Source organism: Clavelina lepadiformis, chromosome 1 (assembly GCF_947623445.1).
Source record: "Clavelina lepadiformis chromosome 1, kaClaLepa1.1, whole genome shotgun sequence".
NCBI lineage: Eukaryota > Metazoa > Chordata > Ascidiacea > Aplousobranchia > Clavelinidae > Clavelina > Clavelina lepadiformis.
Genome location: NC_135240.1, coordinates 13,375,537 through 13,399,321, shown reverse-complemented (window position 1 = coordinate 13,399,321; position 23,785 = coordinate 13,375,537). Strand labels below are relative to the sequence as shown.

General features: G+C 37.8%; 2 protein-coding genes and 1 non-coding gene across 3 annotated transcripts; 2 read left to right on the top strand and 1 right to left on the bottom strand.

Moving 5' to 3' along the window:
- The first annotated feature begins 3,748 nt into the window (after positions 1-3,748).
- On the top strand, positions 3,749-3,821 carry Trnaa-agc (transfer RNA alanine (anticodon AGC)). Its single transcript has one exon. It is a non-coding gene; the product is annotated as a tRNA-Ala (tRNA).
- Positions 3,822-4,846: 1,025 nt separating this feature from the next.
- On the bottom strand, positions 4,847-6,834 carry LOC143452221 (uncharacterized). The gene is made up of 2 exons (XM_076953110.1): positions 5,770-6,834; positions 4,847-5,652 (listed from the first exon to the last, which is right to left on the bottom strand). Exons 1-2 carry the CDS (start codon positions 6,095-6,097, stop codon positions 5,285-5,287), a joined length of 696 nt encoding a protein of 231 aa, XP_076809225.1. The 5' UTR covers positions 6,098-6,834; the 3' UTR covers positions 4,847-5,284.
- Positions 6,835-10,870: 4,036 nt separating this feature from the next.
- LOC143452151 (uncharacterized) lies at positions 10,871-22,303 on the top strand. Its single transcript, XM_076953011.1, has 5 exons — positions 10,871-11,190; positions 17,896-18,212; positions 18,400-18,559; positions 18,673-18,796; positions 19,813-22,303. Exons 1-5 carry the CDS (start codon positions 11,124-11,126, stop codon positions 21,380-21,382), a joined length of 2,238 nt encoding a protein of 745 aa, XP_076809126.1. The 5' UTR covers positions 10,871-11,123; the 3' UTR covers positions 21,383-22,303.
- The last annotated feature ends 1,482 nt before the right edge of the window (positions 22,304-23,785 follow it).

Here is a 23,785-nt window from a genome sequence, read left to right as displayed (position 1 = left end):
CGTTTCAAAACTAAACGCCGTAAATTACCAACCTATTTATCTGGCTGGTTTAAACAAAGCAAGCAGGTTTAGTTTTGATCAGATAAATCAATAAAAAATTGCAACCATAATCTTAAAAAATATCATAAATAGTTGTTTGAATTGCACTAAGATAGAATGAATCGCCTCGTGTGTTAATTCATCTGGGAAACACTGTATTATACATTTTTCAACAAAGGCAGGCCAAAACGTTTTCATATAGTGACAATAAAGAATATTTTATTTTACCCTTTTCAGCAATGTAAAAGCATGACCAGTAATATTTTGGTAAACCAACATACCCATGTATAATGCTAACACAGTATAATAGCCTACTGCTTTTCTACGCATTATTCTTGGTCTGTGTTGGGTTTGTGTTTGTAAAAACTTTACCTTACAGTTTAATAAGAAAATACATTTCATTTCGAGGCGTTTTTAAGCAGTTTTTGGGAGGGTAAAAGCGCAAAATATTTTGGTACCGCCCATTTTTGGTTCTTCCCCTCAACGTGATCCTTAAATCTCCACTATGTATGATGTATGATTACAAATATTATCAAAGGGTTTGAATGCTTGTATGAAACTTGCGATGTTCGATACTTTCAAAAGGTTTGACAATCACTGTTAAACAATAACTTGTGGTACGATAGCAGTTTGACTTTTTCGTCACCAAGGAACTAAATTTCACAAGCAAATCTTAAAACTAAACTCTATAAAGCATTGCGGCAGGTTTTTGACACACCCACACAATATGCTGTTATATGGCACTTACAACGAAACATCACAACGATACTGTTGTTGGATTAAAGGTTTCCGTCCTTTTTCCCCAATGGCTTATGTCATCAGCAGCCTATCAGGAGTAAGGAAACTGACGTCAGAGCTGTTGTGAAGATTTGAGGCTGCCATATGCCGATCGATAGTTTTTGCAGTTATCAGTTAATCTAGATTAAAAGAGTTATTTAGACAAGATTTTCTGGGGTTTGTATAATTAATATTAGGCTACCTACGAAGCAAATTTTGAATTGCACTATTTTTCTTTAGTATTCCTTGAATCTTTTGTAAAGCGTCTTATCTTTGTTGTGCTAAATAGTAAATACATCGGTTTGAAAGATACCAGTACTTTATTTTAAATGTTTCTTAAAATAAGTTTAGCGATTAATGACCCCTTGGTTCAAACAGGTTCGGATATTTTAGGTTAAATGCGGTCATACCACCTGGGGATTACGTAAGAATATTTAAGCGCTTTCAATGTGGGCTTAAAATCTTTAGAGGGCCACCGAACACGTTTCATTGCATTCGTAAAAACGTATCGCCTACGCCACAAATTCTAGCCTTCCCTTGTATGACCTTTATAAATCCCTTTATAAGTAAGTCTATATACATGGGAATTTAGATCTATATGCAATGTATAGCGATTTCATTTAAGTCCAATGGAGTATATAATGGATAAAGTTTAATCAGTATACACTCCAGCCTTCGAATTATGGGTAAGCTTAATCTATTTTTTTGGTCCACATTACGTCTCATATTGTTAAAATTGTTCAGTTATTTTTAATTTCAAATCTGTATACCTGTATATAAGTATTGTTCTAACAATGGCTGCTCGGTGGCGCAACGGTTAGAGCATTTGGCTCGTAAAAATGCGAACCATCTTCGATACCCAGTGAAGATCCCGTTGTAAAGTCCTTGGACTATTTACTATAGCATAAACATTAAATCTATTCTTACTCCCTCTATTCAGCGGGCCTGGTGAACCGACCCAAATTCAGGCAATACTCTGTAAACATCAAAAAACGTATATTCATTGGACTTTGCAGACAAAGTTGGTAACAGGGGCCGGAGTAATGAGGAACGTCGCCGTAACCAACTCGTCGCCGAGTTGAAACAATGAAGAGACTTTTCTCAGTCATGTGATATAATGATTCTCGTACCACACCATTTGACTAATTACTTTATCGCTCAGCAACTTGTCTAAGCGTTTCATTCCAAATTTACAATGGAATTTTTTTCTTGCTTAACAAAAAATAGTTTTCATTGTATATTTCCTATCGGTATAATGTAAATGTATAAATATCCCATACATCCAACTCATTTTAGCAAAGGTGCGAAGTGCAGTCATATCACATACAAATTCAGTAAAACTTTTAATTCTAGGTTAGTTAAGCATTTTGGTTAATTAACATAAGTGTAATATACGCTTGACATTCTGTTTATGCAAAACAGAAGGATTCGTGCACACTTACATTCCTACATGGCCTATAAGCCCTATATGATTCATTTCAGATAAAATACGTTTGCATTAAAAATACTCACACATAACAATTACGCTCAAAACGTACGCCATTACATGGCCATATATTTTAACAGCCTAAAGGTAAAAAATTCCCAATGATATAGAATGTGTAACAATTACAGGCTGATAACATAAAAGCCGTCCAAAAACGGAGTGTATAAGTTAAGTCGCAGAATGACCAGTGTTTATTTTGGCGTCTTTTTGGTCGCACTTTGCTTTCATTTCAGCCAAAACAGAATAACGTCATCTTTGGCCGCATTACGAAGAGCCCGATCGGTAAGCAGATTAAAATGAATACGTGCGTCACCGCTGACATAACCTGCAGGCTAGATAAGACTTCAAAAACAACTTCAGGTACAATTTGCTACCCTTGAGGTAGATACAAAGAAACATGTAATGATATAAATATCTCTCCCTCCCTTGGGGGTTGCTTGCAAACTTCGTCAAGTATATGCCTTCTCGGTCTGTTATCTAAAGTGAGAAATAATTAATAATAAATGGTGTCTATGACGTGATATCTACATGACAAGTGACTGACGTCAGTTAAGTCAGAACCAAAGGTGACCAAAACGGTGACAAAGCTAAATAGATTGACCAAAATATCGATGACGTTTTTAACTAGGCTATCTCTTCTAGCGATATTGGTTTGACTAAAACTAAATGTTCAAGCTGTTGTGCTTTTGTCGTAGCCATTGATTCACACTCTAGGGAAGCCAAACATTAGCTTGTTAATGAAATTTTTTCATACGTTTTACTAACCTCGTTATTTTATTTGAGACACAAGAAAATGTCGGACCGCAACTGAAACTTGGCATAGTGCTTTGCTTGAACTGGCAAGGATTATTGCCACCATCACGGTATAAACATTTGACAAATGAGCAACTATTTCACTTCCTGCTTTTGTGTTTTAAGGTAATTTAAGCCGTTTCAATTCTTGCTAGTTCGTTAAATCCATGGCAACTGTTTGGCCAATATCCACTTCATAGACATAGGTCCTAATAGATCAAGCGGAGTTCACACAAGTTTTACCATACTTGGCTGTTATTCAAGTGCCTAAGCTTACAGTAATATGGCTTTAATTTACGTTTTAAGAAGATAGTGACTTCCCTAAATGTTAAACGTTCCATCGGAGAAGATTTGCAAATGAAATCAACTCTATTATTTATTTAAAAGGAAAGTAATCTGGACGCTTCGTCAGTTGTTTCACATTTTGGTATTTCGCAATACTGCACTTTAATTTATCCACCTTTTTCATTCTGATTTTGCCATAAACTCATACTACGTTACACGTTAACAAAATTTATTCCATACTATCCATGATAAAAATATTGTCAAACATACCCAATTACAAGCTGATTGTTTAATCAAGAAATTTATTACAAGCGCATTACTCATTAGATGCTCAGATAATACTTGTAAGTTAATGCCGTAATTTTCAGAGGGGGTGTAGCTCACATGGTAGAGCGCGCGCTTAGCATGCGCGAGGTACCGGGATCGATACCCGGCACCTCCAAGTCTTCCTTTTTTCTTACATTAAAATTTTTCTGCAACAAACCAAAATTGTATGACATGAATTTGTTTATCAAAGTAAAGAATTCATTTTTTTGAAACGACCTGAACATTCTATGGCTTATATTTCTGCTTAACTTACAATCTTATAAATGCAAAGGATGTGGCAATTTCATTGCTTGAAGCTTCTTCATAAAAAAGAAAATTTGACTTGACTTAATTTATTAATTAATTTATTTTTGATTTTTTTGAAACAGCTGAAATGAAGTGAAGGTCGAGTGTAAATATCGACAAGAATCACCCCCGAAAACATGACCATCAGAGGTTTGTTTACAAAACACGCTCCGTGGCCAGTGCAAGGTGGTAAATATTACATTGATTTCTATTTTTTCTTGCCACCTCATTCAAAACCACAAACCCACTTTTTACAATGCCATAAGAGCAAAATCAATTTGTAATACAATCTAAAATACTTGATTTGTTTTTCTACCTTATGGGCTATACGCATTAATTATAAATACGATACATACAGTATTAATGTAAACTCTAAATACAATTTCTGATGCATTTCCTCTTATGCTGCCTTTGCGCCATGTTAGCTAATCGATATTTGTGATTAAATCAAATCATTTGTGTCATGCTTTTTTGAAACACACAGTCATATATAGGTTAACTTATTTTAATATTTGACCTTTATTTGGAAAACGTTTCGCTCTACGTCACTTCTTCCGAAGACAAAGCGATCTATTGTTTTTTAATAGTCCAAGAAATAAGGCTTATCGGCTATGCTATAACCATTTCCATTTCTTGTCAATTTCTTTATCACCAGAAAACTGTCTAGGCACAGTGAAAACTTAAAGGAACAAGTTAACAGCACTGACAAAAACAACAAAAGGTGTTTATTGTGTTTAGGAGAACAGTCACGTGTAGTAAGACATTTTGAGCATGTAAACTATTTGACTTTTGTTGCATCATATAGACATCGGTTCTATGCCATAATTAAACCGATCTTAAATTACGTGATATCACCATGTAACACAAAATTTGTCCATGGGTTAAAACTATTATTTTCTGATTTAGTATGGTCTAAATCAATAAAAATGAGCATTCAAAAAGTTCAAACTTTGGTTCTGACTTTATGAGATCAATTTATTGGAATTTTTTGACTAGTTTTGCTTTTTTAATGCCTTTGCTCCCACTATATTTTTTTGAATCAATAGAACGGAGTTAAATCTAATTTTAGTTGTTGTTGTTGGCTTTGTCATACTGAAATAATAACGGAAAATGTTGTTTCCAGAATCTATTTCTAAAAAATTACATAAAGCAGAAAAACACACGTATGCAAGGCGATTTTGCTACACAAACACGAGACAAAAGCCTTAAGGCCTGGTGCTATAGGTATTTATTCAAAACTGTTACAGAGCAAACCTACGCTGTCACTTAAAGCACTCAAAACTTATAACTTAATCACAAAGAAACATTTTTTCGAGATTGGCGACGATATGTGAGTTCACTTTCATGTAAAAGGTTCCATATATAGTCCCCCATCATATTTTCGTTATACTGTCCTTGATAGCGTTCCTCAAAATACCTGATATCTTGATGAAATCTTTCACCTTGTTTTTCTGAGCAGTCCCCCATGTTATCCTTAAATTCATCAAGATAAGCATGTAGTACGTGTAGTTTCAGCGACATCCTGCATCCCATCTTCCAATACGCATCCACAAGTTCATCGACAAGTTCCATGTAATTCTCTGTCTTGTGGTTGCCCAGGAACCCGTTAACTACAGAAACGAAAGAAGTCCAAGCTCTCCGTTCAACCTCAGACAGCATCTCTGGAAAATTGATGGAATTTATAAGTCGCTTCAGTTCAGGTCCCACAAATACTCTAGCTTTGGTTTTTGTTTCTGACAATTTTGGAAACTGCTCTTGAATGTGCTTGAATGCGTCACCTTCTATATCATGGCAGTAGCATAAATCATCTTTAAACGTGAAGAACACTGAGAAGCCGCGATGTCGAGTAATTCGAACACTGTCATCCAGTAAGTCCCATTGCTTTAGTCTGGAAATGAGTAGCTCAGCATTCAACTTTGTCAATGACAGTTCCCTGACAAGATCGTTAATATCTTCTTGGTTGGGGTAGTAGGGCCACCTTTCACCAGCAACTCGGCGTTGGAGACAAGCAACAGATGATTCATCTGTTTCAGAATCTGTAGAGCTTGCGAGTGCTATGAAATGTTTATCGCTCAAGGGTGGTTGTGACACAGGCATGTCAGTCATGTTATGGGGTACAGGTGCAATAGATGACGGAATGTCAGGGTACTTGATAGAAGGTGCATTCTTTCCCTTCCGTCATTTGCTTGGGTCCACCATACAGAAGTAGCAGTCTGTGAGATGGTTTGTGGGCTCACGTCAGACACAGGGGATAGCAAAACGCATTGCTCTTTTCTCTCCTCTAAACCAACCTTCTAGAGTACGACAGCAGTATTCACATATGATGTGTGGTGCCCAACGTTTATCTTGATCACCGACTGGCATGCCAAAATATGCATGATAGGCTTCTGTCGCACGGCTGCAACTCTCCAGACAGTGCTTTTTTGCAAAGAACTCACCACACACAAAGCAGAAGGAATCTGAGTACTGAGCTGAGTACTTGCAACCATGGCTAACCATAGCACACTTTTAACAATTGCGATAAAACTAACAAAACCAGTAAAGATTCAATAAGAAAATACATCTGCTAAAAAATATCAACACAATCAGTCACACTACCTTGCTAAAACATTAAAATACCTTAATCACCTTAATAAAACTAAAACCAATCTAAATACCTTAAAATACCAATCTAATCAACATGCTCATTTTCATGAGAAGTAGCACAAATTTTAAACTAGCCGTAGAAACACAAATCCAAAGTTACGGTGGTATCATAAAGATTTTTCATGTATTTTCGGTAAAAGCAAGCAGAAAATAGCAATTATTTGCCAAGGACAAAGAAAAAATTTTTTTTTGTTACATAGTGATATTCATTGAGAACATCAATTTTAAAGGCAACTAAATTCCAATTGCCGTATGTTAATTAAGACTTAGGTCATGTCATGTGACATGTAGTTTTCATTTTCTTTGTACTGTATGATATAAGAGATAAAATAGATCGAAGTTTGCTTTGCATTCTAATTTCGTTGACCCCCACGTTTGTCGTTTCAGGTTATAGTTAGCTTATTTCCAAGTACTTCACAGCATAAGAGTAATCTAAATTCCCTTAACAATTACTTGGAATTTGGAATGGAACAAAAATGCTATAGCCTATCTTATGCCTATATAATGCCTATATATCTTATGCACTAAATATTTTCTACGAGTTTACTTTTTATTTCCACTTTTTTCCTTTAATGGCAGTATTATAGCTAATTTCCCTCGTACCGGGTTAGTACAGTACACTTGTTTATTGTTTTTATATATAAAGTTGTCCGGAAGAATTAAGGAAAATCATTTGATAATATTAGTGTTATGCGGCATTTGGGTTCCTTATGATATGAATGAAACATTAGCCTCGCGAATAGAATTTCATGTAGCCTACACACAGATTTTAATCAGGTCAGAAAAATGCCATTATTTAATGAATTAAATTAGAACATAACCATATACAAACGTGGAATAGCCTTCATTAAAAAGTAAAATTATGTATTACTTCAAAACGTTGGAGAATGATTTTTTGAAAGGATATAGATACATTACAATTGATCGCAGCAGCAGTATAAATATGAGCTTGTCATCCTTGCCCCCTTTGTATTATTGACTGACAACATTTGCCTGTTTACCACTGCTAAAGTTAGTTAAAAATAAACATGATCTAATCGACGGTGTTTTCTACTAGATAAATAGCGCAAAATACTTTGGGATAAAAACTGCTCAAAAGTGCATCAGCGTCACAATAATAAACTGCTTGTACCGTGTAGCCGGTTGTTTTTTCAGAACGAGCAAACGTTTAGGTTTACCATACAGTCATCATCAGGCAAATGTTATAATTCGTCACTGACCTTCTCACGCGATTTGGCCCCAATGAGTAGGGCCATTGTTTTAAGTCAGGATAGATTTTTACTTCTCTCTGATAGCGGATTATGATGTTGACTTAAAAATTCAAATCTTAATGTATGTTAATCCAATCGTTACATGCAGTGGTTGTATATCGATCAATATCTGAAAAGACCAAGACTGTCCTTTTGGTTCGTAGCTGTAGCAGCAATTGTATTCATGTTGTAGGTAGAGCTAGTGGAATGGAACTGTTTAGCTTTTGCTTTGAAATAAGTATTTTGTTAAACATAAAGTGCTGTACGCTGAAACTGAATGAAGCATAGTGCTGTACAGTACAGTGTATGATCCACAAAATCTCCAAACAGTTGTTATTAAATAAAGTGTGTACTGAGGATATCGGTCTTGTACAGTACCTGTACTATAGGTAGGGAGAACTGGCCTGTAGCTGTGATGTTTTTAGATACGCCAGAAAAAAATTTCATCGATTTTTCGAAATTCTTTTATAATTCAGTAATTTTCTCTTTTTGAGCGCGTACTTCTGCAAATCGGGAAACCATGTCGAGATGACTCAAAGGTTTTTAAATTCCATCGCACTTGAAAGGTATATGACGTAATATGACATATATGATGACGTACAAAGAGCAACATGTGGTATGTAAAATATGTTAAACAATAACAAAAAAGAATTTGTAAGTTTTGCAGCAATATTTCATGTTCAAGCTGTTTAGTGATAATAAACAAAACTAGCCTATTAGTTTATTTTTTCGAAGAAATGTAATGAGGGAAATGTTGCTTTATTTAATGCAAGTTAACAACTTACCATGTAGGTTACAATACATAGCCTATAGCCGGCGTGTAGTATAACCAGATTCGCACTTCTCACAATCTTTGGTTTATATCAGTTAAACTTGATCAAAAAATCTGAACCCGTGTCTTTAGTCACTGCGCGTGAAAATGTGTAACTCATTAACAATGATGGTGCCATATGGTTTATTTTTCGTCATTGGCTGTGGGGAGCACAGATTATGTTGCTAACCTTGTTTGGAAAATGATAAATGAAGAAGGAAGCTCACAAACAATCAATGAACAAAAGAAAACAGCAAAGCTCCAAGAGCTGAAGAACGTGTTGTTAACTATGCGTTGGTTCTGCGACGATGAAAGGTTTTCATGGCCACGGAGCCCAAATAGGTTTAGGTAAACAGGAGTAAAACTATGCAACAAAAAGCACAAAAAGATAACACACGTCAGTGCTAATACTTCTGTTAAAATATACTCTAGGAAACGTTAAGAATGTGATGCATTAGGCTTATGTGTATGTAAATGATTAAAACAAATCTAAAAGAAACACCATTCTACGCACAGCTCTTTCGTTTCAGTGGCGAAGATTATGGGCACGATATTGGCCCCTCCAGAGATTCTATTTAGTTTACTTAATGTTTTAACCGGCAAATAAGCAATAATCATTGACTATGCAATTTAATTTACAATGCAATGTAATTTCCTGTTTGCTTTTCTCAAATATATTCATCACGTGACTGTTAGTGGTATGGCGCAACAGTGCCACAACTTTGGCATACATTACGTAATAAAGCAAATATCATACGTCACTATGATGTCGGTTGATAAAAATAGGCTCTACTCTCCTGTGAATGTGACAAATCCTGTATCATTGCGTAACCTAGTACACGGCAAACAAATATAGTACAAGTTAATTTTTAAGCAAATCTCTTGTTTCATTTAGCTTTCAGTCTGCATTAAAAATGCAGCAGTATACAGTAAGTATACGCTGTGGGAAACTGAAGCTATACATATACAGTAGTTGTATTTGACTATATTTTCCATACTTTTTCTATGATGAGCATATTTAAATGAAGTACGCGACCAAATCGATTCAGTTATAACTTTCCAGAGCTGTTTTACGGCTGTATGTGACTTGCTTAGTATTGGATATTTCGTCATAGCACGAACAAGGAAGAAACACGGAAACAAATTACACAGGCCACCATATAACGCATTCACATAGGTCAAAAACATTGACTTTATGTGGAAGTGTCTTTTGCATTCATTGGTTTAGTTTATTTATTAGACAGCCATGAAAAAAAATTGGCGTTTATTCTCAGATTCCGCAAAGACGTTAACTGGGCGTCGGTTATGTTTTATGTAGGCTATGCTATAAAATAGATGTATTAATCGTAATTACGTAAAACCCATAATTTCCACTGTCATGCACAATACTTGTAAACCTTAAATACATCTCTCATATAGAAAACGATTACTAAAAATGGCTACATAACACGTTCTGCAGCCAGAAACACGTCAACACCAAAATCAACCACCCCATCGTCCTTGACCTATTACAAACTCCAACGTCCAAAAAGCCATCAAAACTTGTCACACTGATGACGAGCGTGCGTTCGAGAGAATAAAGGAAAAACGCCGTCATACATTCAGAATGACGTAATGCATCCTCTTCACGGCGTCGATAATAAAAGAAAGAAGAGATTTTTTAAAAGAAACTAAACACCGCATTGGTATGACGCAAGCGTTTTCAAAGAAAAAGCACAGACGTTGTTAAGAACGAAAAAAGAGTCGAAACGACTACGTAATCATGTAGACTCCCGTTACAGAATTGCTGTACGGTTTACGTATTGGTTGCTATTGCTGGCTTAGTTGTTCAAGAGGTAGATAGTCCAAACGCAGAGCTTTACTCCAGTGTTTGAGTGGGTAGAATTATCTTTGACACAGTGATAACAATATGTTTGTCTATAAAATGCTTATTGGTTTGTTCGTGGATATATTTTGCTCGTGTACTTTGAGGATCCATTTTAAATGACTTTCCTCGTGTGGTCAGAATTAGTCTCTGGTGAAAAAGATAAGTGGTTTGGACAAGACAAAAGACTAACCTTGCTTATGGTTGCATTTATTTTAGGATTACTTTATTCACAGTACTAGTTCATTTGTTCGTTGTTTCAATTATCACTATCGTTATAGCCTTCATCATACGGCTATACAGTTTCAAAGTTTTGTTTTGTATATTACAGATCTAAACAAAGTTAAGAAAGAAAGTGCAACTACTGAAATTGTACAAGTGGTATAAGAATAAGCAGGATTTACGCAAGAGTTAGCTCGTCTCCTGCCCGCCCACCAACCAAAAGGATTCAAACAGCTTCGTCCGTTGCGCTATGATAAGAAGGCAAGCGCTGTATACCACTGTGTTACACTGAATAGATTCGTGGCCTGCTCTGCAAGAAATTTCACATCCACTATCAACATGCCAGTTTCAAGAAACTTGTCACTGCCATCGTCTATTGAGGCCCGAAAATTTAAGAAAAGACCGGGTAAGAAGAATCTAACTTATTTTAATCTTTTTTTGTACGTCCTGAAATAGCTTGCAAGAATGGGAATATACCATCAGTTGAGTTAACTAACAACTCACTTCAAAACAAATGGTGTGTAGGCGATGTCCAGCTAGGTTACATAATTCAGGTCACGATATGGCATGAGAAACTCGTTGTCCTTTTTTGCTTATTCATGTAATAAGCCACGAATAGAGTCTGACAATTAAAGAAGAAAAGTATAATGTTACACATCGCCACCTAGCACAATAATTGTTTTATTTTCGCTGTATGTGTCATAAATACCGCGCAATAAGATCGGTCATGTGTGTTTCTTTGGATAATATAAATTAGTAATTATATCGGCGATGAAACATGAAAGTTAATAACGTCTTGTGTCAAATTACATAATTGGCACTGCCTTTAATTTCAATAGCCGGTTTCAAGGTTTATCAGTATAAGACCTCACTGCGTACCCTCAAACGCTTTGGTTTCCTTGCACATTTTTGAGAAATGCGCAAAAAATTGTTTCGATCCACCCAAAACTGTCCGAACGAAAAAATAGTTAACAATTGTGAAGTATGTACAACAATTAATTAAAGGGGTGATTACTTCATCAAAAACGACGGTAGCACTTTAAACAATTGCGCAGCTGCAAGTAAATAACTCGACGTGTAACTTACACATTTTCTTTGGATTTTAAACTATTTCAAGCGTAATATAAGCACACTGATGAATCAGACAATCCGTTGGTCCAAGCGGCGATTTTTCATTACTCGAACTGCCGGCGCATTTTCATGTGTTGTACCCACTTGGTCTTGACGCGTAGTTCTTCTAAATAGTGAATTATTTGGAGAGATGATTTTATTCTTAATTTAAAAATATGCATTCTTTACCCATATGTTTTTTGTTATGAAAACCGGTTAAGTCTATCCTACTGTGTAACGGTTTCAGTGAAGCAGAGCAGCAATAACGTGATAAAAACAGGAAGCATTTGTATGGCGGCGTTTGAAGGCATATACGTTCAAATATCAACATGCAACCAGAGCGAAAAAGAGGATATTAGCTTGCGCAAACGTTTAATTTTAAGCATTGGTCACAATTCGGGCAGATTTTCTGCTAAACTGAAACGTTGTTTTCAGCAATCGTCACGTATTCGTAAAAGTCTGTTTCGCAATCCCGTATTACATAATGTTATTTGATTAAAACTGCACAGTATCCTCTTATAACATTAGAACATGCAACGTGCAGACGCGTCAATTAATATTTACTTAAGTTAAAACTTCTGGCTAAACATAACTGATTAGTAAATTTAATGGAATGATAGTGTACGACTAATCTTTTCATTATGAGGATTAAACCAAAATTAGATATGAAAAAAAGTTTAGGATCAGCTAAAAAGGTTGTTGTTTAAAGCTTAAAACGAACGAACCACCATTAATCGGTTGAAAAATGGCCGAAGTGTGTTGCGTAAACTTTAATAGTTTCATTTACACAAATGAAACGTGTTTGAACTTCACGTAGAACCATCGACGGTCAGCAAAGTGCACCAGAATTAGATACACTGGTAAGGTGTTACTATTTTTAATCAAACGATCTTTTTTAGCGAGATGCTTCAGAGAAAAACATTTAACACGTTTTTATTGTGTACAGTGTACACTGTACAGTGTACACTGTACAGTATAAAAACGTGTCCGAACGGTGTTAAAAGATTTGAATTTGGTAACCGGTTAATCGGGTCTTTGCCAACTGTTACCTTTCATCGCTTTCTCTCCCTTGCGTCATCAATTAAGCAATTGCTTGTTGGGTAAATTGGCATAAAAAATCGATGTACAGTGGCGCTTGCCCAGACCTACAGTATTTAGTAATTGTTAATGACGTCATAGACGAATAAGCGCCCATCTCGCATTGGTTCGAATCACGTAACTCTCCTGTCATGTATGCAGGACCATTTACGTTTAACTATAAACGGCACTAAGCAGCTGCAGGAAAACTGTTTTCAACACAGATTAAATGTTATGTTTTTCTTTTCTCTTTCGTACAACATGCACTATTTGTCAGACATATTTTGTGGATTAACATTAAGGTTATTATAACGGCAATTTCGAAGCGCCTTCCACGAAAGTGCTATTCTGGTTTTCATTTGCAAAGAATTTTCCCATTAAAAAGGTTATTTTAAATTTCTGTGATTTAAAGCAGTCCTTTGTGTTAATAATAATAACAAGTCGACACGTTTTCGGACTCCCGTTTTAACAAGCAAATGAAGCTGCTGCTGGTGAATGCTTGTTACTTCGAATGTTTTTTCTGACAAGGCGGTAAGCACATCACAGACGAACAATTCCTTGTATGACCTAATGCATTATGTTATTTGGTTATTTTTGTTTCCACGTATAATCTGTTGTGTATATACTGATAGTCCTTACGCAGCTTTGTTGAAGAAAAAAACATGAAAATTCTCACAAAACCTGTGATAAGACTAACGACGAAAATGACCATGTAAGCTTCGCAGAAAATCTTATGTGATTTATTTGTTGATACGGTGAAGCTATGCGGGATTAGAGTGCAGACATTGCCTATATTCTTATATGTCAGGTTTGGCAATCAGCTTTAGTTTTAACAAAGCGTCTCCTTCATTAGCTTAGTTACCCAAGCTGTGACAAAGCGGCTGCTGTGTTCGGTCCATTTCTGCCACGCACTACGGAATTTTTTTAAAACAGTTTATAGTTATCTTAGATGCGCGTCAAAAAACAACGCGAATAAAAAACCAACTTAGCTGTAGCATGTCCTCGGGCGAAACCGGAGTGAGTAAAAAGCCAGCTCGCCTTTGCTTTGCACGCGATCTTCTTTATAAAATAATGACGTAATTTTGCGGCCTCATTTTGACCGAAGTTGCGTTCTAAAACCCATTGTTTAAAATAGACAGTCGCCAGACCGTGAACTATAGGTTAATGAAACCCCCTCATTTTAGTGTTAGAAATTTTATTCGAGTCGAAATTCTTGCGCGCGCTGTCTCTAAGTAATATGCCAACTTAACGCACTATGTAGTTTGCCACATGCTTGACTGCTTGCCACTCACGACCAATCATATTTAGACATCATCTTCGTGGCAGCACCTTCCTTGTGCTGACCTTTCGCCTTAAAAGGTTCTGTTATGCGGTAGGTGCCTTCCTTCTGCTTATAAGCGCGGTGACATTAAACGCTCAAACTTCGCCCTTATACAGAACATGTTTTAATTGTTCTTTGATGTTTGATGTCAGGAAAATTGTTATATATGGTACTTGGTTTTATGTGACTGGCTTAATGTTAACTAATTCAAAACCGGTTTAAAACCTACACACTTTGTTATAGGCTCGGCAGAAAAGTTTGAAGCATTTTTTAGTAGCCTGTGACAATGACCAGGTCCCCCATGACTCATTTTGAACATTGTTGGCGTTTGCGTGCCGGAATTTATTATTCTCTTTGTCGATGATTGCGTCATATATTTTATGTGGCGCCAAAGTCAATTCAGTGAGTGAATGGGAAGCTAGATCAGTTAATCGCTCAGTGATATCACCACGTTTCCATATATAAAGATGAGCTAATTATCTTACGTCTAATACTGTTTTCAAAGAATTTTTAGACGCTAGCTTGTCATGTGACATATAGGTCAGTAATCAGTATTCTATAGACAAGCCCCAGTGAAGCTGAAATGTATATTTTTCCCAACTGATTTCCGTAATTTTATTCCGCGAATGGAGAAAATGATGTCCTATACTTTATGGTGTTTAACGATACTGTATTAATCTACGTCTAATAATTTTGGGCGACTATGCTTGCCCTGTGTGCTTGTTTATGCGCCCTTGAGGTCATACATGATATAAATATTCTGGAAAAACTCGTTGTAGTTGTGACATGTGTGTAATGACGTCATTACACTACAGAGCTATTACGACAACGTTTAAAAACAGTCCACTTTTCGCTCTCGAGCCACAGAAAGGCAGGTTTAAGTGTTTTCACCGATCAACAGACGTAACGTGTGTGCTTAACGATTACAGAACACGTAACAGGACGAGTTGACCAATGGCGTCGTTTCGCCTGTACAAGTAAGCAAAGTATATGGAATATCAACACAGATGTATTCTGGATCGGGGATCATATTATTGTAAATTCAATCACTTCAATATGACCTTCTTTTATTACCTTCTTGTATTGTTTGCGATATCGGTCGCGACTTGTCTGACGAAAATTTTAACTGAATAGGACCAAAAAGAGTTTTGTTTAGCATTAGAAGAAAGATTGAACTGAATTGAGTAAACCGTGATACTGATAATTGTCAACTGCTTTCTCGAAATGTATTGTCATTGTGCGAATTAGTCACTTAATGATAAATTTAACAAGATACTGTAGTACGGCCCCATGTTGTTTGTGTCAGATTATTATATTCATTCGTTCACAGCTAAATACAACAGCGATGACTCAAGCTCTTCCGTGTAATAGGGTGACGTCATTATTAGTTGGCTCAATGTTGTGCAAAACCAGCTGATTAGTGGGACACAACTGTACATATGACATCGCCAGTCGCGGTATCTTGCGCGCTGGTATGTAATCATTCACGAAACGAAAATAGAGGTAACTATTGTCAGGAAACATGGTCAGTCATTTAGCTCAATTGAATAAAAGCCGTCGCCCTAATCTTATATTTGAACACGTGCTGTGTCCCCTTGCCACACATACCAAAACTACCTAATTTATTTGCTCTATATAAGCCGAAACCAAATCTTGAAATGATTTACCGGCACCTTACCACGTACCTTTTTTCGTCTGATTTTTTTGGGAAATTTTATACCAAAGAAATTTTCGTTTAATTGTTTACAGAATGTGCGAAATAATTATTAAACTGGAGACCGCATATCTCTCAAGTTCGCAGTAATACAGAAACAAACTTTAGGTTTACCTAAAGCGTTTTATAACATTAGTTCATTGTACCCTGTTCCACTCTCTCCCTCACTTTACTGCGGCAACTTATCCTTTTCGAATACTCCGTTATTTTTGTCGCAGAGACATACAGTACCTGTTATATCGTAAATTCGGCATCACGTAGTCGTAGGACGTAGATAATGGCATTGGAGACCGATTTACATATACTGCTTATGTTAACTCTTAGCTGGTGTAAGACGGAAGTGAATTTTCACGAATGACGTGGTTTTCTATTTTTGTTCCGAATGGAATTATAGTACAGTACATTCCAGGACCGATTGTGTGGGTGGTCACTACCACTTCTTTATCTTCGTATATGGTTGAATACCCGGCATCTCAGAATTTCGACACAAGCCGAAACCCACCATTGTGCTGAAGTATTTTTGGCAAAACAATATCCTTTACGATAGCTTATTAAAATATTTGTTCATTTATGCAAAACTATGTAATATATAGCACCGAAAGCAACGTAAAATAGGGTCCTTAGGGTGGGCAGATGGGTCGATAACATTTATGACTATGAATAATGGAAAAAATGGTACCAGGGTAGGGATTTGCCTAACGCATACCAACAACTTGCCGTTCCGAGTGGTTGACTTTTCATTAAACTTGTACTTTTCCACTTTAAACTCAGAGATGCAGAAGCCCGCTGGGGAACTGACGTCAGCCTCAAGAGCAGTGGTTACGTAATCGGTTGTTTGCGCTTTAATACAATGAATATGGTGAATAGCGGTAATTAATTTCTGAGTACGTTTGCGTAAGCCGTTTAATTGAAATGAAAAACAATTGCTTATGATTTAGACTGTTAGTATACAGCTGACTGTTAAAACCGACTGAGTACTGTGCAGATGTCAAATGATGTTCATCGCTTTTAATAGCTGCGTAATTGAATAATGAATATTTGGGCTTGACCCCGCCCTGTTGCGTTTGAAATGGGTGTCATCTTGGTCGAATCTCATGCACGTAAAATTAGGTATGTCGGTTCTTTTCCAAAAAAGGTGTTGTTTGCTGCTCATGGAATGCGAGCAATTGCTTGCTCAAAGAACGCTAAACAGAACATACCACCACGGGCATCTTTTTCTCATAGTTTCCTCTCTTGAGAAAGGCTTCTTGTAGATTCTTACCCTAAGGCCACGTAAAATTACCTAATGTGATGTACATCACGCGATTTTTTTTTATTCGTTTAACGTTGAAATTAGTGGAAGTAACAGGCGATTTACATACTTTTGATACAATGTTACTTAATTTCCACTTGTGACTGAATTTTCTGTAACATTGTGATTCAAATTTGTGTTGACATGCGTATTGCTTGGCAAATATTGTGTCACTTGATCCAAATCAGTGGGTTATACGTTTATTGCTTTGTTCTACAAAGAAACGTTTGCAGTTGCAAATAGCCTCAGCGATAACCGCCCACTCGCACACAAGCGTTTCAGCCAATCTAAACTGTCTTCAATAATTCACTTGCTTATGTCATTAAGGCATTAGCTTTGCGCAGTAGCGTTCCTAACCAGCAAAGCTTATCGTACAATATGGTCCCTTTATACTGATTTGGCTGGCCTAAAGTTAACTTACAATCGAGTGCAATCATTATATCAGCCTATTTATACGTTGAGGCGAGGGTATCGAAGATAAACGCTATATAGAACATCGAAATTTTGAATGCTAGAAATGTGATTTCAAAAACATTTTCATTGTTATACGGTTTGTGGAAAGTTTTATTATTAATTAGTTTTGATGTTATTTTCACAGATGAACTCCACGACTTAAAACATTGTCTGTCGATGCCTTCTTCAAGTCAAAACAATAATTCCAACAACAACAGCGACACCTGTAACGATCCGAGTGACGTCAATGACACTCCTATGTTATTTCATTCGTCTGCTTCTGTACACTTAAATGCTCCCACTCCTAAATCTCCCAGCCGCGTGGCAGATGTACAGAGGGCGAGATCGCCAGCAAACAGAGGCACCTTGTCCCAGCCATGTCTGTCCGAACCAGCCAGTGTTGGTCCAACTAGCATTTTCCCGCATTTATTTTTAGGCTCTCAGGAAGACGTTAAAGACAAGGTGAGCAAAACCTGATGTCATATATCTTCATCTTTATTTGTATTTGTTCTTTCCTTATATGGTAGGAAACTTGTGCGAGTCAACTTTTGTTTGTTGTCAAAAGGGCTTTGGGGATTTTTTACGTAACTTTGAACTTGGCAATTTGTAATTGGCCACTAAATCAACATTATTTCTTTTGAACGTAAAGGAAATGCTGACTGAGAACGACATTTCGAACGTGCTTAACGTGAGCTGTAAATGCGAGCGACCAGCGCACCTGGACGACGATCATTTTCGACGCATTGCGGTACTTGACAATTACCAAGAGAAGATTACCCCGCACCTAGACGAAGCTGTCAACTTTATCGGTACGACATAGTTTTCGGGCGCGCCTGTGTTTTGATGACTTTGTTAGCTCCTGAAGGTGTCAATTTGGTAGGTGTACGTCAGAACCGTGATGAACATAACTTCTTTTTAACAGAGGCAGCTAGGAAAAAGAATGAACGTGTCTTGGTCCATTGCCTCGCAGGTGTTTCCAGATCAGCCACAGTTGCCATTGCCTACGTCATGTATTATCTTCGCCTTAATTTTGATGACGCTTACAGGTATTGACAGATCTCTTTTATTCGCTAGTACCATCTCACACCCTACCCGAGTGTCTTAAACTGTACTGAAATAGTTTGTCGTCTTGCCGCATACGTCACTGATCAAATATGTTTTTCAATGTATGCCAGCAGGCACGTTTGTATGCGTTCCAAAAAAAAAGCGGTTCACCCGAAGAATTAACATGGTAAAATAAGTCCTTTGGGAATAATACACCTTTCGAACATTTGGCACTAGCCATAGTGTCGTTGGAACCTCTTACGGGCAAAGTTGGCAAGCCAATTGATTATTTGCATTACTTTATAACAAGGAAATGTTGCACTTGGCATGGACGAGCAGGGTATCAGTTCTTGCGACATCAGTAAGCCTGTAAGGGCAAACAGCTGAAATAAAACTGAAATACTCAAGGTGTATGATTAGCGTTCGCTTATTATTGTCGGAATAGTGTGCGGCTTGCCCGTGTCGTATTACAAGGTGACTTAATTTTATCGTCAACAATTGTCTATTGTGACGTTACATAGCAGGCACGCGTTGAGAGCCTCTGCAGAGCTGCGCATTCATTCTCTTTGTAAAAGAGATTGTTCGAATTTCTTTCCGTTGAGGTCGCCTCTGGAAACGGTCTAAGAGAATTACAAGAGCGTTCGGCCAGACCCAGATTTTTTCCTGTTTAATTGTCTTGAATGCTTCTTCAAGTATCCCGCCTTTGTAGCAAGTGGAATGTTAAGAACGTTGGGCTATTTTCGTCCATTTGTGAAGCTAACGTCATGGGCATTTATTGCTTCGATGTTTTAGAGCCATCGTGCGAATAGTCTTATCATATTTACATTCGTAACGATGGACTTTGAAGACTGAATATCGGTTTATTACTTAACACACGATATCAGTACAGCACATTTACACATCTTGTAATAGGCTTGTATCATCATATCATATACATTACATTATATATGTCAGTGTAGTAATGGTTGGTTGCATAATCTGACAGATAGTATAAATGTCAATATCATATTTCTTGTAGGTTCGTCAAGGACAAGCGACCTACTATCTCTCCCAATTTCAACTTTCTTGGACAACTAATGGAATTTGAAGAGAAATTACGCAAGTCTGGGCACATGGACAAGCCAAGGACTGGCAGTATTCCAAACATATCCGAGTACAAAATTGAAGCCAAACCGAAGGCCAACGCGGTTCCGAGAATAGAAGTGTCCAGGCCGGTTTCAAATGAGACTGCCCATCAGTTAGTTACTAATAAGATTACGACAGGAAACCCGAACACTCCATCTTCATCGTTTTGCAGACGACGACGAGGCCCTGCTCTTGACAAACTTTCGTTTTCCAGGAGTAGTTCTCATCAACCTTGCATTATGACGGACACCGTCGAAGACGCTCATCTGTATTCAAATAGCTGTACTCGTGGAGGTGCTGGAGTTGTTCTTGACCTCCGCGTCACTGTTCCCACATCCGAGCCGCACTCCAGGAGGCTTGGGAGCGACGGAGTTGAGGATGGTGATGACGATGCGCCCGATCACCACTTCGAACCGGCACATCTCAAGCTCGGCAGCACGATCCACAAGTCAAATAGCTTGCCTCGGTCTATGCCAACCTTCTCCATGAATAAATTTCGAGAATGTAATGCGACACCCACTGCTTCGCATTCGGATGCCTTCTTCAAAGGCGAAATGCTCTCAGTCCGCCACTGTAATGGCCTTCGTTCGTCCACAGCTCCGAATACCCCTGCAGTGATGAGGCTTGCAAGTGCGCCCCACTCACCCTGCAGCCTTGTTTTAACCGCTCAGGAGCGATTGGCTCCCCGTGATGTTGAAATGATTCAAGCGGATGAGGACAACGACGCCTCTCCTCCATCTCCTTCTTCCAGAAACCGCAGTCAAACCGATCCTACCTCGTTATATTTACAAGGATCTTATTCATATGAGCAGCCTGGTTGTTACAATAGCATCGGCTCTCCGCTTCCCGACAAATTCGTTTCACGTAAAACGAAAAGTCCCAAAGTGCTGAAGAAGTCCCGTTCTTCTGGATATCAAGTCTTCCTTAACAACAAACAACAAGGGGCAAGTTCTTCCTACCAAGCTCCGATACCGTTCCGAGCAAGGACGCGAGACACTTCTCCAATGAGCCATCGTCCAACTCAAGAATGCGCCTCTCAAATGCATTGCGAGAGCCCCGGAACTGTAGGCTTATCGTCTTTGACCCTTTACTCGCCCGTTCTGGCCAAGAGTGACCCAATGGAAGTAGTGGGCACCAAGTGCGCCATTGAAACGCCACGTAACAATGGCGGTCTTCCGAAAAGCACTCCCAGAAAGACTTGTATTAATTCAACAACGCGCAGCGCGACCAACAGCGCTGCAAGCCGTACTCAAACTACTGATTCAACATCTTGTAGTAAAATACCCTCCTTCGGAACACCAGAACCGTTTAAGTTAGCATCTAGCGCTGATCTTAAACTAAGCTGGCGTAAACGTCAGCGTTCGGCGAATACCGCTGAAAATGCTGGTCCCGGTACTCGAACGCCGACTTCCTCTACGGTTCTTAACCGCTGCGGTAATCTTGAAATTATAACTTGTTCCTAGTTGTTGTTTAGTGTTCGTTTTTTTCACCAAGTTACCTAACTTGTTATATTTTTATTTGTAAGTTGTATTTACGTACATCCGCCTTTTAACAACACAACATTGTCAAAGCGGTGTTGAGTCATTTTTTCTGACCAAGCGTTCCAGTGCGTGTACATCACGTTTGCGAACGGTATTTACTGAACTCACCAGCCAAATCATTTCAAATAAGTAACCGTAGCGCGTTATTACTTAAGTTCTGTTGATGTCGAATTGCAACAGATTTCAAATCGTTAGCAAAACTTGCCTATGCAACGGTAACGTGGTGCTGATTTTGACACTCAAAGCCACATCGCTAGATTTCCTGCTAAATTTTACCAGAAGTCTTGGCCAATGACGCGTTTCGAACACAGTTTTAAACGTCATGCTCCTTTGTATTGTGTTGTAGCGTTTATCCTATCGTAGCAACGTCCGACACGTGCAATTTCTCTCCTCTTTTATGTGCACAAGATTATTAAAAATATTACGATCGCGCATCGTTATCGTTACGTTATTGCCGATTTTTCGTTGTGGCGTGTTGTGTTTGTGTTCACTTATTCATATTCGGCTCGCCTGATTGATATGCCTGAATTCCTTTTGTATGTTAATAGATGTGCTTTGAAAGAATACAAAAACCTGCTCGATTTAAACCAATCGAAAATGAGAAGGGATTTTCCAGCATTTAAAACTTATTTGGAGAGTAACAAAAAGACAAAAGTCGTAAGCTGTTAACTCAACCACATAACGTATAACCAATCGACCGTGTATGACTGTAGTATACTGCTGTATGCGTGAATTTTTTACGAGTATGTGTGCTATATACTGGTACAGAATGTGATTTATTTGGTACTTAAATATGCCTATGTATGAGTCTTGAATGTACAAATAAACTCGGATGAATGAGAATTTTTGTGCTCTTCTGCAGTCAAGTGAAAAAGTATTTATACAGTTACAAAGCAGTTTGAAAGTAAATAAGACACTAACTGGTGGACTTTTACAGACTTGTCATATATAGTGAAGCTCTACCTAGTGCATGACGTAAGTTTGAGTTTCCGTCATTCAGATTGTTGACGATTTTAGCTGAAGTACATATTAAAAAAGAACAGTACTTATTCTACAAATGACTTACTTTATGCTGATTAGTTTTATGATGCAACAAAGGAAACTTATTTTTCAATTCTTGGCATCAAAAAATAATTAAGCTTGGTGGGGCCCAGAGATATTTTAAGCCGAACTCGGAATGTTTGATATCATAAAAATGGAGCGCTTCTCGCCACCTCGGTTGAGGAATGGCATTAACTTTGGGTTACCGTGAACATATCGCTTACGTTGAGTCACCATGCAAAAAAAACTATTAGGGCGCCTTGATAAGACAAACACAATCTTTCCATCCTCACCGGCATCCAACCTGTTGAATTTCGCCCATGGTTGATACCCTTTTTTCTCTTGCCCGTCGGGTTATGGAGACTGAAACCACTCATCTGCTCCTCGTGAAGCTTTTTGCTTAAGTCAATGAGCAAGTTCGACGACGAAAATCAAGATATTTATTTGTCCCGGCCGCTTTGTAGCTGTTAGAACAAGCCAACTCCGGCATCGGTACGGCTCGTTGAGCGGACCATAAATGAAATGCATAGTGGCGACCTATGTTCTTACAGCTTTATCTACCATACTCCCCCCACAGAATACATGGCTTACGGATTTTGGATGACAGCACAACACAGAGGTTACTCCGTTCATGCTCGTATACATCTCGTCTTAGTGGCCGAATACCATGACACAGGAATAACATTGACGCATTGTGACGTGATGGAAATCGCACTTTGGGATGGATTCTTGTTGCTTCATTTGACAAACACTGCATGTTTCTTCGACACTTTAGAATATTTTGTAAAATGTAAAACTTGTAAAATACATGTTGTTCTGTTAGATTGTTTAGAATGGTAGTAGTTAATGCACAACATTTTTGCTTTCACTTTACTTGTGTCACTGCGCTAATTTTACCTTGTGCAGTTATCAATTGTGGACTGACACATCGATCAATAAGTTAGCGTTTTTAATGAAAGGATTTTACTGAACTTTAAATGAAGTATTAATGAATTTTGGGTTCGACCCTTTTCGCTGGTTTGCTAGGTCAAAGTTTTATTTAGAATCTTCTTTTTTGCCTTGCTGAACATTGCGTGCAAATTTATGACACCAATTCCAACCATTCCAGTGAAGTAGAAGCTATTGAACTTCACAAGAGCTGGAAACTCTTAAGTTTTCTTACCAACGAGTTTGCATCTGATGTTAGGTATCCGGACTAGGTTTACCTATAGCTTACTTCACCAGTGCCTAATACCTGCGACAAAGAAAACTATATAGGCCTACCATACCATTTGGCCAACGCAC

Excerpts from the sequence above, each read along its gene's own strand:
- LOC143452151 (XM_076953011.1), top strand. The coding sequence starts at position 11,124 with ATGCCAGTTTCAAGAAACTTGTCACTGCCATCGTCTATTGAGGCCCGA. Across the intron at positions 18,560-18,672 it reads CGAAGCTGTCAACTTTATCG|AGGCAGCTAGGAAAAAGAAT; the intron begins GTACGACATAGT and ends TCTTTTTAACAG. Across the intron at positions 18,797-19,812 it reads AATTTTGATGACGCTTACAG|GTTCGTCAAGGACAAGCGAC; the intron begins GTATTGACAGAT and ends TATTTCTTGTAG.
- LOC143452221 (XM_076953110.1), bottom strand. The coding sequence starts at position 6,097 with ATGACTGACATGCCTGTGTCACAACCACCCTTGAGCGATAAACATTTC. Across the intron at positions 5,653-5,769 it reads CTACTGCCATGATATAGAAG|AGATGCTGTCTGAGGTTGAA; the intron begins GTGACGCATTCA and ends TCAATTTTCCAG.